Below are 17,397 nucleotides of genomic sequence, written 5' to 3' on the forward strand. Positions count from 1 at the left end.
AGTCTGGTAAACAAACACAGATGGTGCATTTCTTTGTCACTCACCAGTCTGATTTAAGACCTGTCTGCAACAAACAAAAACCAAAGGAAGGCTCAAATCGTTTCACACGATTGGTTTGTTTAAAATGGTGAGAGAACAAAATTAGTGCCTACATGAAGAAACGTTGCACTCTCCTTTAATGTCTAACCCAGGTAAATCACCTCAACGTGTGCAAAAAAATGAAGGGTAAAGGGAGAACAGGAAATGGAGAGACTGGTGTCAATCACAAGGAAAAGCACAGAAAACAGACATCACACGTCACCACCCAGTACCTGTGCGCACCTCTCTTAATCTTTAAAACAACAAAAAAATAAATAAAAATGTTTAGTGGAGAAATTGTAAAGAAAATAGTAGCACCACAGATTATCAAGGCTATTATGGAGTAACTGACTCTGAATATGACAGAAACCGAGATGAGATGAAGTAACCAGTGCCAACTCAGTCCTCCACAATGTTCACACTTGCTGATAGCAAGTTGCTTGAAGAAGTTCATTTTTAAAATATTACAAGCTGTAATCCCTGCCTCCTTGATCTTGTTTTAATCATATGGGGTTCATTATGTCCTATTATGTCTCCAGGCTGAACACTGCCATGAGAACTCCTGAACTCACTGCATGCATGGCGGAGCTCTCATGACATCCCTCCACTGACACGTTCTCCTGGCCGCACATCTATGAAAACAGAACCGAGTAGACGGATGATTCTCTTAAGATATGATTCACTCTCTCTTTTCTTAAACTATTTTTAGGTTTTACTGAACAAGTAAGATGTTTTCCAGCAGAACCCAGTGCCACATTCACACAATTTAATTCTTGCAGCTGAAGTAAATGCATATATTTGAAATAATTACTATAATAACTGTCCACAGTTCCTGGCTACAGGAAAGAATGATCCAAAAAGCTGGGGACAGGATAACTGTCTTACTCACTTCCGCCCTGACCAAAAGAATTCAGCAGGTCTGGGAATTGAATTCAAGCCACATGGGCTGTTTACTGTTGTATCTTGGTTATGATTATGATTGAAGGATACACATGAGACTAAATCAGCGAGGTGATGTGCAAAGTACAAACTTTAAACCACAAGTCATCTTGTTTCAATCGTTCCCAACCAGCAGAGGTTAAAAAAGCATTGTCAGGAGAACATACATTCTGTACTGGAATGTGTTTTTATTAGTGCAGCATGGTTATGGTTTCAGTTTTGCTGGCTGGTTCAAAAGATCCAGAGCTACACAACACATCTGCCTAGCACAGATTTCTGTCTGCCTTCCTGCCTGATTGTTTACACCAGAGTCTGCCTTTGGCTCTCGCTTAAAGTGGAAAAAAAAAGAAACCTCTGAGGTTTAATTCAGTGGTAAATGTACCCTCTGAACAGAAGAGGAAGAGAGCATGAAAAATCTAATCTGGGACTTTAATCACTTCAGATATCATAAAAACAGATAGAACTCACAACACCATATGACATATGAAGTGCAGCACTTCCATTTAAGAGTAGGAGTGTAATTTACCTGTAAATAGTGCATACAGTCAGAATAATCCTGCATGAATATAATAGGTATAGCGCAGATGTGCAGTCGTTGCTATGGCAACAATAACTAGCACGCTAGTAAAAGTTAACAATAGGAAGCTGCCCTGCAAAGAATGCCGAGCAGTCTAATTTGGTGTTGATGTGAGTTACAGAGGCTCAGAGTGGCTGGTAGGGTGATGGCTTTTGGCAAGAAGTAACAGAACCAGGGAGTGTCTGTCAGCTCCCTGTAGAAGAGCATTCATTTTATTGAACAACGGTACATATATTATGAAGGATACACTTTCATTACCATAAATCTTTTTCTTTGATTAAATTGGTAGGTTCTTGCTTCCAGTTTAAAGTGTTTCAAATGGCATTAACTACAGTGTGAACTACAATTACAGCAAAAACTGTGGATATGTTTCTTGAAAAAAAAAAGCAGTCCAAACCTTCGGTTGCTACCAAAGAAGCTATGCCTGTCACACATAATCTATAACCACACATGAAAACACTTAAAAAAAATGATAAGCTGTTGACAAATGCTGATGAAAACAGTGGCTGGATAAGCATGCTTTTAAAACCTCAAATGATAATGAGGCAATCCTGCCTCTCCATTTCTAATTAAAAATACTTTTCTGTGATTTGCATCTGCACTGAGGTTAAGTAGGAATGTTGATCCAATATCCCAGTGCATACTGATGAGCAGAGACTCTGCAGTTTTAACTCATACTGTTTCCTTGCTAATGACCAAAGAAGTATCCTGTCAAAGCAGAGGGTTTACCCCCTTTCGTAAACTGACCAAACTGAAGTCCATCAAGCTGCAGGGGACTAAAGTGAGTCAAAGTCTTGCATTGAGAAGGTGAGGTATCAAACCCCATATCCTATTTTGCTCAAATTTAGAAACTGGTACTTAATTTGCATGATGTTGACAGTTTATGCTTTTTCCACACAAGGCAGTTGTTAAGCTAGTTGCACTTGCTGTCTTGTGTCACAAGATTTATCTCTAAATTTATATCGTGGGAATTTCATTATGTCGCAGGTTTCTCTGACCTATAGGTATTTTTTTTAAATCTTAATTATTTTTATAGTAAAATAAGCATTTCTAGCCTAAAAATGAATGAAAGGGTTATAATAAGGTTTATAAGCCCATAGGAAAAATAAAATAAACATATGATTTCTACTGCGCTATCCCTAATTTGTTATATTACTATGTGTCTGTAAGAAAATTTCATGAGGGTTTGCCTATCCATGTTACTCCTGACATAATTACATGTTTATTTTTGGAGCCTTCTGGGAAACTCTTCTACATTTCCTTTTAAGCAAAGCCTCATTTAAAATCTTCTAACTTTGTTTTTATAATAAACAAACTCCACAAACCCCCGAAATAAAGTTGCAGCACCCTGGTTAAGAAGCTGTTTAGAAGCTAGCCTTGAGCATCATTAGCACCACATCAAAGTACAAGCATAGAAAGGCTGTTTTTTATTACAGTTTTTGTTTTGTTGAGGAGTTTTAATGTACAGTCTGAGATCATTGGTTACACATTTTTCAGTTAAACTAAATATTTCATTAAGTACTAGTCACTATTGTTTTTGTTTTGTGATAGTACCACCGGTGCACATAACTTTTTCCAAGTCGGTCTACAGCAGGATAAAAATCATGTGACCAGAAGTTTTCCAGGTAGAAGTAACGAGATTACTGTTCACATGTAAACGGTTGCATGGGCTGCTTTTCAGTCAGCAGCAGGGAGGGACGACAGGAAAAGAGAATGAGGTTAAAAAAAGGCAGCAGAAAGGGAGAGCTCAGGACTCCCCTTCAGGCATCCGAGCAAGTCTGGACTGTTCTGCTCCTGCTTGAGTTCAGCCCACGCTGAGCAGCGCTGCCTCGGGATTCAGAAATAGCGTTCACATCTGACGGTCCTCCACCGGGATGCAGCAACAGGATCTGGGCGTTTGAGCTCCACTGGATTGCTTTTTACCTTTTTTGAAGTTGTGATTTTGGACGCCGGGATTGTGATTCTCGTCTGTGTGGTCAAAATACTGCACGGAGATCCAGGGCTGGTGGATATGCCACAGGTGGAAAGGTGGGGAGCGGCAGGCTGCAGTCGGGTGCAAGGAGAAGAGATCCCCAGGTAAGATAAGTGGAAACTGTGTTCTGTGGGAGCCCTTGTGCTTGGGTGCAGTTCGTGCACAGTTTGCATGCATTTCTACACTGAAGACTACTAATGACAGTCTATATAAGAATGCTATGCATGTGTGCACTGCATTCACTTACTCTGCACACCTTGCAGTCTGGTAAGCGCAACTGTGCAAATGGGGGAATTACCCAAACTGTAGCCAGTACACCGCCCCTTTAAGCCCATCGCTTTGCCATCAGAAAAAAAAAAAGCTTCACTTGGCACAAGAACATCCAGAACATTCATCACCTAATTTTCACCCTTCTCATAATTACAAGTGTTTTTAAATGCTTGGCTTTTCTGTATTCTGTATGATAACGAGAATCAGGCACAGGAGTCTTAATAAATCGTAAGCGCCACTGCCTTTTGAATGAAAGAACATAATTTTGCTCTGAACCCAAATCCCTAGATTAGTTGAACTAGACGTTCATAACATCTTGACCTCAGCTGAACTTTTATAGCGAGAGGCCATTATTACACCATGATGCTGCGAAAGAATCTCCCTCCTACGTTTCCTCCTCAGCCTTTTGTATCTTGATTGGTTTCAACTGTCTGTACTACTTCTGAGGACATCATTTTCTTTGCTGTGGTTTGGCTCAGACAACAGCAAAGAAAAAAAATGCCTGAAAATATTTATAAGGAGTGATTAGAGTCTTCCTCACAGCCTCACATGCACCCTGCCACTTTCTCGCTCTCTCTCCTTTTAATTTGCTGCATTGCTGCAACCATGCTTGGTTAACTTTTTTGGCGTGCCACTGTGGTAGTGGATGTCTCTGGACTCATCCCAAGTGTGTCATCCCAAGTAAGGCCTGCTGCTGCTGGTTACCGCGTGTGCTTAATGTGTGCATTGTCCAGCATTTTCTATTCAGGTTTTAGGAAAAGAAAGTTGCTTTAACAATTTTATGAACAATGGCCCATTTTTACTCGTGCTTAGGTTTCTCTTTCTCTGTGTTTATGTTGGATTAAACCAACTATAAGCCCTGTGAATTTGACTTGTCTCAGTCCATTAATGCTTTTGAATGAGACGGATAACTTCTCATTGAATGTTGTCATTTCTCAGATGCAGTCAGTCTGGCTTTTGATAATAGTAATACAAAGCTAGTGAGATGCTTAAATAGGAGGATAAGACTGGAGCTTATTTTGAAACTTGTTACAGCAAGGGGTCATGGATAAGATTCAAATGTTGCTGTTACAAGGTTTTTGTTTTGTTTGGTTAAAGGAACCATTATTGTTGGAAGTGGGAGATGATATATTTGACTTCAGGGGTCAAAAAAGTCTGCATTAGCCCTCCCTCTTTGTTTTAATTCCCTAATGGCCTCGGAGCAGCGCTTGTCTCTAGTTGCCAAGATCAACTTTTGGGTACAAAGTACACAAGATCCTGAGCGTTTTAGCTCGAGACTTTGAGTAATTTACTGTGACATTTCCACCCCGTTTGATCCTTCCATCCCCTTGTCCACTTGTGTCGCTCTCTGTCCCCTAGACTGATGTTATGCTGGCTCTTACACAATCCTGCTCTCTGTCACAGCACAGTGGCCTGTGTCCCGCTGCCCCCCTGGGAGAATGGCATCTCTACTAAAAGTGTAGCTTTTAGAAAGCATAGTCTAGCTCCTGTACGAACTTCCAACAGAAGCTTTAGGATGAGTATTAAACAATTTCCACAGGTTTAAATGTCTTTTACTTCCTCTGTCTGTGCTGTTATGCACACATTACTTTTTCTTTTTAAAAATGACTTCAAGTCAAGTCAGGTTGCTTTATTGTCGTTCTAACCATGTACAGTACACAGTGAAACGAGACAATGTTCCTCCAAGACCATGGTGCCACATATAATATATAACAGACAATCAACACAGGACTATATAAAGTGCAATGTGCAAAAATTGCAAAAAAACAAAACAAAGACAGTGTAACACCAGATAGAACAAGACAGTGCAAAAGACTGAGCATTGTGGAAAAAGTAACTTGGTGTATGAAGGTGTGTGTGTCAGTCCTGTCACTGAGTGTTCAGGAGTCTGACGGCTTGGGGGACTTGTGTTTAGGAAGAAGAAGAAGCAGTCAGCTTCTGAGCTTTTGACCCTTTAACCCTCTTGATTGGTTTATTTGCCAAGTGGCTAGTCATGGGTGTGGTCATGCCCATAAGCCAGTTCATAATTTACACATTCCAGGTGTGGAAGCCAGACTAGACACGTTGTTAATATAGACTTGATGAACATCTATCAAAAAAACATTCAGAAATAGGTCACCCCACAATTGGCTTGTAAATTGGCAGTAATTACTTGGAAGTATTTCTACCAGGACTTTATGTGAACAGATTTGTGCCTGAAAATAGAAAAGGGTTTGTGAGTGTATCGTGGGAATAGCAAGAAGAAGAAAAATCCATTGTTTGTAGTCCATTTAACATTTAGTGCAACTTTTAGTCATAAGATGGCGTGTTTGGTGACATCTTAAATCGCATTACAAAGTGGTAAGTTAGCCACTGTACTTCAGAAAAGGCTGGGAATATAGACTATAGTCTCAAAACTTGGCTTACAAAACCAGCAATAAACAGAACTTCTATAGATTTCCTACAGTGAAAAAAATAACATAAAAGGTAGGAGTTAACGGTACATAATTTAAATTTGTAGGTGTAAGAGCCTCAAAATAGATGCTTTGATTTTTGAAAAGGGAAAGAGGGGTTACATTTGAAACATATTAAGCTTCCTGTGTGTGATGTGGGATGTGTTTCGGACAAAAATAAACATTTATCAGTGATTATGAGCTTCTGGCCTCAAGCAGTGTTTGAACATTAGAAAACTCAGTGTGGTGTGTCTTAATGGTTTTTATCTAACTTTGGATTCTTGAATATTTTTTGTCTCTTTTCATTTTTAAAATAATTTCACTGGACAGTATTTAGCAGATCTGTGCAGTGTTATTGTAGAAATGCACGAGTCCTGATGTATTTACAGTAGATAATTACAGCAGAATCTACCAGTGAGCTTTAGAGGTGGTGTTAGTAGGTATTAAGAAGGGATTTGTGGTTTCAGAGTTGCTGCAGTTAAACATGTGTGCACATCAGGAACCGTGAAATGCAAACTTTCCTCCAGAAGTCCCTAGAAAAGTGCACATTTGAATCAAAACGAGGTTATAGATGTTAAAGAATAACCTTAAAGTTGATGCACTCTTTGTTGGACTTTACATAAACTGTAACTAGATTATTTGAAGTCTGAGCAAGCCTCTGCTGTGAAGCTGGGTGTGGCAATCCGATGATAATAAAAGCTTTCTTTCAATGTGGAATTTTACCAGCTAGCTCAATATAACATCTTACCTCAGGTGCGGCTACAAGATCTTAAACTGCATTTAGTAAGAATACATGTATGTTATTTAACCAATCATATGACTGGTTTACATTCTGTCATAAATCAAAATGGCAGTTTGTGACCATCAGACCACAGAGTGTAAATTAAAGGTGGACACCGTGGTGTCACCCATTGTTTGCCGACTCAATGGTCAAGTCACTTTTAATTATGCAGTGCATTTAAAACAGCAGTTTACCCCAAGTACTTTCTAAGTAAGGCAGACATAGACAAATTAATATTCCAGATCTTGAAAAACTTTCATACCAAAACATAAATAAATAAATAAACTTACCTAAACAAACAACATGATAAAAACTGAAAAGCAAAGCAAAAATTGAAGCTTCAACTTTAATGAAGCTTTGGCTGCCTCTAATGTTAATTGTGTTCACAGCCAGTGACCATATTTGGATGAACCACCAATCAATCAAAGCAGCCACACCGATAAATTTAAGCCACTTTCTAAGGGGATAATTATGCGTAGACCTTTTAAACATGGGTTTCAATGCTGTTTTTTGGGGCTTTTTAAAATAGCACTCTCTGTTGATTATGTGTCTTTTGGAGCTAGTCAAGAAGCTGTAGCCTTTATTATTTTTCGGTTTAGGAGGTTACTGCTTGCTTCTGACAGATCAAGGCTAAGACTAATTTAAATTCCAATTATTAGAAAATAGTTGTTTTCCTAATGAATTTAAAAGGTAACATAATCTATTTATGGTAAGGGTTAAAATAAGAAGTAGCTTTGATACTCAAAGTACTGCAAAAGTTTTCTGTTTATTGTGAGTCTTATCAAGTCTGGCAGCATGTGTCTTTCATGTGGGTTAGCTCTGATCAAAGCTCGTTGATAGTCAGTCTGGTTTTGGTCAGTGTTGCAACAAAATGCCAAGCTATAAAAGTCTCCAAATGTCAGACAATGTTACTGTTCTTTACATTCAGGCTCAGAAAATCACTCCAGTCTGATGCTGTCCTGCCACCAACATATGTAATTGGTTTGATCCACTTAAATGTTTTTTTTTTTCATGTTTCCTTCATTATATTGTGTGTTTACTTTAGCTACCATATCCCTACAGAGCAGATCTGATGTTTCTGTCTTTGGCTCAACATCTGTCAGCTATTTTCAGTAACTTTAATGCTGTGCCTGACTGCGTCAAAGATGAATCAAAGGTTTTCATGAAAACTCCACACCCACATCCAGAATGAATTTTTTCACCTAAAAAAAGCTGTCACCAAAATCATATTGGAAATTTCTTATGACCAAAACATGATAACAGTGAGATACACTGTAGAGAATAGTAATGCTGCAAGACGGTCTACAAGTGAATCAAGGATCTGTTGGATTTTTTTCCAGAATGGTGCATATTGTCTGTAAGGATCTGCCATCTGCATTCAGACATACAGTGGCCAAAGAGAAATATGGAGAAAAGATACGTTAAAGCTTTTTTATGGCCAAACTCCAACATGAGTTACACTAGTGAAGTTTAAGAGTGGATCTGATGCTCGCTGTAAAAAATAGTCTTTTCTGACCACTATCCTTTGAGCAAAGATGGAAGGTGTGTGATGCACGATCACATGTACAGAAGCATGTATGCTCTGAATATGCATGTTATGTGAAGGGTGTGTGTGGAGGGAAGAGAATGAGAAGGACAGCTGTTAAAAAAAAAATTCAAACTCTTGTGTAAATTAGAAACATGAACGGGAAGTTTTGTTTGACACAGAATGAATGCAGACTTTCTTGCTGTGAGCTTGAAAGTTCTGGGTTCAAACGCTCCAGTTAGTTTGTGGTCTTTCTGCATGAAGTGTGCATGTTTTCGCTGTGTCTGCATGGGTATCCTCTGGTAACCCACGCTTCATCTTACAGTTCAAAGGCATGCATGATTCTAAATTGAATGTGGGTTTGAATGTGCCGTGGGTCGGTGATCTGTCCAGGGTATACCCTGCCTCCTACCCCATGACAGCTGGGAGAGGCTCCATCATCAGCAAGGATAAGTGGAAGCAAATGGATGGGTGGTTGCATTTTATTCTTTTAGGATCAACATGCACAGAGGTTCGTAGAGTGTATGTAAAAGATGGATAGCCTCTGGTAGGGGTCGGTGATATAACCTCAAAATGATATCACAATATTTAAAAGGAATTTGCAACAATAACTGCTTAACGCTTTAACAATAACTAAAGGAGCCTGTGCAATATTGTCACATAATAAAATATATTAAATATTAATAATTTCCACCTGACATGTTGTATCTTAGATTGAACCTTTTAAGCAGCTACCTTAATGCCTTTTTTATGTTAAAGCAACATCAGGCTTGACTTAAACATTGCTTTTCCTACTTTAATAAATAAAGTGCAACAAACTAAAACATATAAGAATATACATTTACTGAATTGCTATTGTATGAGTAAAATTACAAATTGTCCAGGGTGGCTCAGCTCACTGTTTGCTGCTGTCATTTGAAGTAACACTTGCTTCTCCTTTGCCTGCTCTCACTGTGAGTGCACCTACTCACCAAACACACAAACTGCATGCGGAGTGGAGCTAGCATGAGACAGGTAATAGTGAAACAATCCACCTAAGCTGTTTAGTTATGTCAACTCACTTCCCAACATATAAAGAAAAGCTGGGGGTGTGAAATACGGCACTCTGTGTTGTTGATCTTTAACTGTTCTTTCCCTTTGTGGTCGTTAGCTGTTTTACTGGAAACTGCTGAATGCAAGAGGTGGACTCATACAGATCAGCCTGTTGCTTTTTGGAGTCCATACCTAGTGAGAGACATGCAAGAATATGACAAGTAAAAAAAAGAAAAAATATACCATGTAAATCTTGTTGTTTAAGGGTTGGTATTAGTTAACGGAGCTATATATAGTATTTACTTTTTTTCTTCTTCAGATTTACAGGGTTTTTTGGGGTTTTTCTCTGAGGTCATCATTCACTATAATATTTAAAACAACACTCAGTCATGTATACAAGGTTACTAATTTCTAAGTGCATGCACAATGCTTTCTTTCAGGGCTTCTTGTTCACGTAATGTGTTCGTGTAGTGGTCTCTTCAGTGATGATGAATAACATTAATAGTCCATGAGGTAATATGGGGTGGTAGGTATTTGGACACTTTCTCACCAGGTGTGAGAGCTTCTTGGTGCAGTGCAAAACCTGGACTGCAGGACAGACTGGTATAAGAAAAGAGACCTCACGTGTTTGTGTTACAGGAAAACATGTTCAAAGTAATGAGGCTGACAAGAAATAAAGGCTGTCAGGTAGGTCAGAACAGGTATAGGCAGGAACAATGACTAGAATCCTAAGAAAATGCAGACAAATTACTGGATTGAACTACCCACAAATTATGCTATGGAACAAATGACTAATGAAATCCAGCTGAACAAGAAGAAAGTGGCAGTCAGCAGAAACCGGATTTTCAGTGTTGATGTTTACTATTAATAGATAGTGGTTAACAGAAATGAAGATGATATTAAAATATCTATATACAGTTTGTAATTTGTTCAGACTGTTTTTAGAGATGATATTAATGATAATATTACCTGTTCTTTGTGTGTCCCAGGTTGTGAAGATGTGGAGTTGGGTTTTCACTGTAACTGTCCTGCTGTGCTCTGTGAAACATGCTGAAGCTCAGGGTAAAATGCCTTTTGTTTGAATTAACTTCACTTTACCTTACTGTCACATCTTCCCTGACAGACATAATGTTTTATGTTGCTGTTTCTAATTCTTGTCCTTTATGTCCATCAGACAGGTGTGATAATGTACAAGCTGCAGATATAGTTTTCCTGGTTGATGGCTCTTCCAGTATTGGCCGACCTAATTTCCTGCAGGTTAAGGGCTTTATGGCTGGAATTGTAAAGCCATTCGCCAGCTCCGTGGGCGAGTCAGGGATTCGGTTCGGTGTTGCACAGTACAGTGACACCTCGAGGTGACTGAGAGTAATTAAAAACAAAACAACTAAAAAACACATGGCAGGTGCACAATTGTATATTAATGCACATTTTTCCATCATCAGAGTCGAGTTCACGTTGACTGCCTACCTGAATGGCACTGAGCTTGTCAACGCTGTCCAAAATATAAACTATAAAGGTGGAAACACACGCACTGGTGACGGCCTTAAGTTTGCCTCTGATAACTTCTTCAACCCCGCCTCTGTTCGGGATGTTCCAAAGGTCTAAGGAGTAGCTATACCATTATGATTGATAAATTATTATCTATTCAATGTAGCAGTTCTAGCTAATTTTATCTATGGACCCTCTTTAACTTTCAGATCATGATCCTAATCACAGATGGGAAGTCACAGGACAATGTGAACGAGCCAGCACAGAAGCTGCGCAGTCAGGGAGTTCATGTTTTTGCAGTTGGTGTGTGTTTTATCTGCAGTATTTCCTCAGTTATTCTGAACAATCTGGAATTATACCAGAGCTTCAGGTGAAGTGCTTTGTTTTCTTTGACAACTATTTTGTTTTTAACAGGCATAAAGAGCGCAGACAGGAATGAACTGGCTCAGATCTCGTCCCAACCCAGCAGTGATTTTACCTTCTTTGTTGGGGACTTCAAACTGCTGAACACGCTGCTTCCTCTTGTGAACTCTCAAGTTTGCACGAAAGCAGGAGGCGATTATGCTAGCGACGGTATATTTAACTTTAGAATTCAAAGAAATTAAACTGTCACAATTATTGTAAAACTACATGTGATTTTAACTGTGTCTCCTCTCTTCTTAGAGGCATTTGTTGGTCCATCCAACCTGCAGTTCATAGGCCAGACGTCTGACTCTCTCAGGTTCCGATGGAGTCCTGCAGGGGGCCCTGTGAGTGCCTATGTGATCCAGCACGTGCCACTCACTGGTCTGGGTCAACCAGTCATAGCAGAAATGCGTCAGGTGAGTTCAGGGGTGCGACCAAATAATCAGATTGAAGTGCTTCCTTTATTATTTCCTTTAGTATAGGATACACCTTTACACACCACCTGATGAGTCACAAGAAATTATCAACATGATTGACAAGTGGAGCAGATTGCATAAACGTTACATTTTAAGTTCATTTTTCATTTATTGCCGTAAACTACTGATGTGTTTAGAATTTTTTAAAACACAGCTTAAACAATTATAAAGTGTATTACTTATATCATAGTATGTTTAAGATTCACTATAAATTGATTTGCATTAGTTACTGTACATCTACAGCTCTATTGTATCATTAGTTTTTTAATCAGGTTAGCTGACACTGAATTGGATGTGACTGATGGATTAAATTTTATGCTGGTCCCAAAAAGATTTATTAAACAAAGGAAGAAATGAGTTATACAGGATCTTTTCTTCAGCAGGAAAAAAATAATAAAAGAAGATTTATGTCATTTAATAGTATATAATATATTTCTTTTTCTTTAAAATGTGCATTTTGTGGTTCATCTTTGAACTTTGTTGTTTTTATATGGCTGTCACCTGCCAAACGAGTCTTCTAAGTCTCCTTCGCACGTTTCTTTCACCCCATGACTTCTTCCACTGATGTCGAGGTAACGTGACCTCAGGTGTTGAAGGATTTTAGAGAATGAGCAAAGGTGCATTTATGTGACCTACACTGAAACAGTTAATTGCAGTTTTACGAGCCAGACGAAATCCTGCTTTGCTCGAGAAGCATGTGTGTTCAGGCTGAGTATAAACATGTCTAATGGGTGGATCTTCTTCAAGGAAAAGGAAAAATTAAAGTGTGGCAGAGCAAAGCATTGCATTCACTTCTGTGTACCTTGGCATGATGGTGATGATTTATTTTTCAGTCATACACGTGTTTTAGGAGTCTCAGTTTACAAAGATCACCCCTGTCCCAACCTGCAGGATAGTGTCACTGCCAATCAGAGGACCTACACTGCACGAGGTTTAAGGTCAGGAACAGACTACCTGGTGACTGTCATCGCCCAGTACCCCAACAGTGTGGGAGACTCTGTTTCTGCCAAGCAACGGACCAGTGAGTACAAAGTGAACGACTCAACAGAGACACAAGAGGCTGACAAAACACTTATGAATGTCAAAGTATCCTTGGGCAAGTTACCGAACCCCAGTTGTCTCTGATTCATCCATTAATCAAAGTGTGAGCATTTGAATGTTGGTTTAAGAGTGGCTAAGAATCGGAAAAAGCACTTTTATCAATGTGAGTGTCAATACATGAATTAGCTTTGTAATAAGAAAATGCTTTGAGTTCTCAGATTAAGTAGACAAGCGCTAGATAAGTATCGGTCCATTTGCAATATGAAATAGCCCATTTTCTCTTCACATAGGGTCATTGCCAGGTGTCTCCAGTCTGCGCTTGGTGCAAGCAGGTTTCTTTTCTCTCACTCTGGGCTGGAATCAACCTTCAACTCCTGTCCAGGGCTACAGAATCACCTACGGACCACAAGGTCGGGCACACATGTATTTGTTCTGTTTCCTGCCTGTTTTGGTAATCCGTTCTTATCCTATAATGTCAGAATAGCCCTGCCACGATGTTAACCTTGGCAGAATTATGAAAAAAAAGGAAAAGAAGTCAACACTAGTCAATAACTGTTACTTTTTATGGCATCCAGGGGCCATGCAAAGGGTGTGTAGCAGTATGGGTTCAGTGTGATCAACATTAGCTTCGGTAACATCTAACTTCCCTCAGGCACTGGCTGTCAGCTGGGATCTTTATAACCTTATAATTACCTAAAATATCAAATACATTTTATCATCGCTGATCATGAAGCTCGGCAGACTGAGAAAACTTTTGCTTATGTCATGGACTGTGAGTCATTTTGTCTTCACATTTATAGCACCCGGGTGTGTCAGGAGGTCTGGGTGGGTGCTTAGGCTGTGATTCAGGAGAGGAAAGTGGGCCCCGAGGGCTCATATAAGCTTTTTCTCTCACCACATGCTGTGCCAGTATCAGTTCTTCTGAAGAATGCCACGCTAAGCCACCCTGTCAATCTTACACTGCCACGTCAATGGGTGCATTGTAGTGAGCATGCGCAGCATGGAGTGATGTTCCTACCTATTCACAGTGCACCGTTTGACATTTATAATACAGTGAAACCAGGCAAAGATAGACACCTACATTCTGCACAGGCACACGGCCTTTCTCAGTATGCTCGAGACTAATCAAGCACAGGCGAGGCCCTAAAGGCAAAAACATTCTGTCTGAATGTTCGAACATAGCGCACAGTATAATTTGCGATTGCTCTTAGGGCATTTATTAGTTAATTGCTCTTCTCTGTGTAGGTCAGCCGGCAGCTCAGCTGTTGGAGCGGACACTGTCTGCAGGCTCCACATCTGTCACCTTGGAGTCACTTCAGCCCGACACAGAGTACGTCATCAGCCTCTACCCCTTGTTCCCACGAAACTCTGCATCCCCGTCTGTCCTCAACGCCCGCACACGTGAGTTCGTCCTCTCGCCTGCTGTTAATCCTTTTGCCGCTGCTATATAATGTTCCTGTAATGTGAGCGACCATAGTCAGCAGGTAAAATACAATAAGTGGTACAGTTTGCCACAAATACACAGAAATGATAAATTATAGTGCCTGATCTAAGTGATACTGTCTCCTTGTGTTGACCTTCAGTATTTATTTAACATTATTTAACATTATCTTCACATCTCTCTGTTTATGTTTTTGTGCTAGTGAGCCTTGAGGTTGTGCAGCAGTTATCAGTGGAGACGGAGTCAGAGGGCAGTGTTCGTGTGCGATGGCGAGGTGTCAGCGGTGCGAGGGCGTACCGTCTGGTCTGGGGACCGTTTACAGGTCGAAGGACACATCAGACATCATTTTTTTTAACAGCATTTATTTACTGCGTCACATATCTTTACATCTTTGTCTTTGTTTTTTGTTCACTTAGGTCGTGATGTAGAGACCGTGGAGGTCGGTGGTGACATCAACTTCTACACGTTGTCCGGGGTCCAGCCAGATACTGAGTACATTGTTACTATTATCCCACTGTACGAGGGAAACACAGAGGCCTCTCCAACAACGGCCAGATTCAAGATAGGTAGGCGTGCTTTCAGTTGTCTGCCACACCACCAAACTTCTCCTCTGTTCTCATCCCATCAGTGACTCACAGTACGTTGGGGCAACAATCTACTTTCCAGTTTTCCCGTTTCTCTAGAAACTAATTGTCATAAAGAATGCTGTTTGAATTTTGCTCCTGCCTTCTATCCTGTCCTGCCAAGTGCAGCAGCAGGAAGAAGATGGGGAGAAAAATAAAGCGATAGAAATCCTCCTTGCGGTTTATCTCTATTTTAAAATGTCTACATGTGTTACTGTTTAGGGCTGTTTTGTTTGGGGAACATTTTGTAGCACACCTACGCCCTCGTTACACACACACACACACACACACACACACACACACACACCATCTGCCTCTCGTGAGCAGTTCCCATATGCTGTCTCTTCATTTGGACCAGTGTTACTTGAGTCACTGTGGGGTGATGGGAATGGAGAACTGGAAACTTTTTTGTGGCTCAGTTCTGCCATCAGAGGACTAAGATGTATACAACATGTTCTCTTAAAGCACTTTGTTGTGCGTGTAAGCTTCAAGTTACCTTTTCATTATCAAACTTTTCTTTGACCTCTGGACCTTTATCGGACACACATCGATGTAGTTGCAGCTCAGTTACAAGAAAAGTCCTGTGCTCATTCACAGCATTGGAGAAACGTGTTTGTTTGTCTCGTGGCTGCCGACCTGTGTGATGATTTCTTGTCCACTACGTTGACAGCCTCAGGGCGGAGGTGTGGTATTAAATCTGTTTCTGATTTACTTAGCTGTCAATCATTACACTGCTTTCTTGACACTGTAGCTTTAATGCAATTTCACAAAAGATTCCTCAACCACGAAGATCTGTTTTGACACGAACGTGTACAATTTGCATATGCAGGCTAACATACTGCAACTGGCTGCTGTACAAATGATAGATTTTCAATGGTTTAAGAGTGGCATGCATGTCCATGTTCACTTTTGCTCTGTAGCCACTCAGATATCCAGTTATATCAAAAAGAATAATGTGCAACACCTTGATTATTATCTTTTGTCAGACATTTGGTTGTTGCTTTGCTGATGTGTTTGTCCTGTTGCATGGCCAAATTTAGCTGTTGGACAGATGGCCTCAAATTTGACTTTTATTTTTAGAATACTTTGATTTACAGAGGCATTATGGTTGAGTCAGTGACTGCAAGGTGCCCAGGTCTTTTGGTCAAAAGAGACTAAAATCACCCCTCCACCTCTGTGTTTGTGCTAATGTGCCGTGTTTGGTTGTCACCAAATGTGGTGCACTGTACTGCTCCAGAGTTCTTGTGGCTTGTTCAGATGCAACTTTGCAAACCTAAGCCACACTGCCATGTTCTTTTTAGAGAGAAGAGGCTTTCCCCTGGCAATGCTTGTAAATAACCCATACTTGTTCTATCTTTTTCTGATTATACTGTCATAAACTTTCATTTAACATGCTAGCTGGGGCCTGTAGAGACTGAGGTTTTGTTTTTTTTTGCAGTTTCTCTGAGCATTGCACAGTCTGACCTGTGGTTGAATTTGTTAGGATGTCCTGGGAAGATTGTGAGAATCTGTTAAAACAGACCTGAACGTCTTTTTTTATGAAGGTGCTCACAATTGCTTATGACCAGTTAATCAAGTACATTTGATTCGCAACAAATGCCTGGTACTTACCCTATTTACTGCTATAAAAATTGTACTTGTATCAACTTTAAAGAAGGCAAGTTTCATGTTCGATGGAGTTACTTTCAGTCTTATAATAATCTATCACGACACCATATGAAGTGTGTCTGGGAATAGATCTTTGTGTGTGGCTGTAGCTCTCGTGGTAGACTAGGTGTCCAGTAATCATGGGCATCTATTTAAGTGCAGAAGCGTCTTTCAGTCCTCCTGGCACAAGATACAAAAACAATAAGTTGCTCTTATTTAGTGTGTGTGTGTGTGTGTGTGTGTGTGTGTGTGTGTGTGTGTGTGTGTGTGTGTGCGTGCGTGCGTGTTTGCACGCATGTGTGTGTGAATTAGTGACTGTGGAGTAAAAAAGCTCCAGGAGTCCATGCATGTAGTAATTCTGCAAGAACAGAATTTGTAGTATGGCAAATGTACCTTGAAAGTGGGTTTGTCACCCACTATTTATACTGAATGGAAAGTCTGCAGCCATTCTAAACAGAAGATGCAATTACAGAACATAATAAGCCATCCCATGTACATATAAACATTTCAAAACATATTGCATAATGTATTATTTTTTCCCCTCAGAGCGTCAAGAGCAGCAGGTCCTCAGAGCAGCTATCACCAGTCCCTCCTCTATCCGCCTCACCTGGAGACTCATTCAGTCCTCTCAAGGGTATCGGCTGGAGTGGAGGGAGGGGGAAGGTTAGAC

The 17,397-nt window shown here is 40.1% G+C and overlaps 1 protein-coding gene across 1 annotated transcript in view; it reads left to right on the plus strand.

Moving 5' to 3' along the window:
- The first annotated feature begins 3,340 nt into the window (after nucleotides 1-3,340).
- The window catches only part of col7a1 (collagen, type VII, alpha 1), a 64,732-nt gene continuing 50,675 nt past the window's right edge, over nucleotides 3,341-17,397 (plus strand). The window contains exons 1-13 of the mRNA XM_026167991.2: nucleotides 3,341-3,670; nucleotides 10,596-10,668; nucleotides 10,781-10,961; nucleotides 11,049-11,205; nucleotides 11,304-11,397; nucleotides 11,509-11,667; nucleotides 11,758-11,915; nucleotides 12,867-12,996; nucleotides 13,307-13,426; nucleotides 14,262-14,417; nucleotides 14,660-14,779; nucleotides 14,874-15,023; nucleotides 17,274-17,390. Of these exons, the coding sequence (XP_026023776.2) occupies nucleotides 10,605-10,668; nucleotides 10,781-10,961; nucleotides 11,049-11,205; nucleotides 11,304-11,397; nucleotides 11,509-11,667; nucleotides 11,758-11,915; nucleotides 12,867-12,996; nucleotides 13,307-13,426; nucleotides 14,262-14,417; nucleotides 14,660-14,779; nucleotides 14,874-15,023; nucleotides 17,274-17,390 (1,606 nt within the window). The 5' untranslated portion in view covers nucleotides 3,341-3,670; nucleotides 10,596-10,604. The remainder of the gene's footprint in view (nucleotides 3,671-10,595; nucleotides 10,669-10,780; nucleotides 10,962-11,048; nucleotides 11,206-11,303; nucleotides 11,398-11,508; nucleotides 11,668-11,757; nucleotides 11,916-12,866; nucleotides 12,997-13,306; nucleotides 13,427-14,261; nucleotides 14,418-14,659; nucleotides 14,780-14,873; nucleotides 15,024-17,273; nucleotides 17,391-17,397) is intronic.

This window comes from Astatotilapia calliptera, chromosome 5 (genome assembly GCF_964374335.1).
Source record: "Astatotilapia calliptera chromosome 5, fAstCal68.1, whole genome shotgun sequence".
Taxonomy (NCBI): domain Eukaryota; kingdom Metazoa; phylum Chordata; class Actinopteri; order Cichliformes; family Cichlidae; genus Astatotilapia; species Astatotilapia calliptera.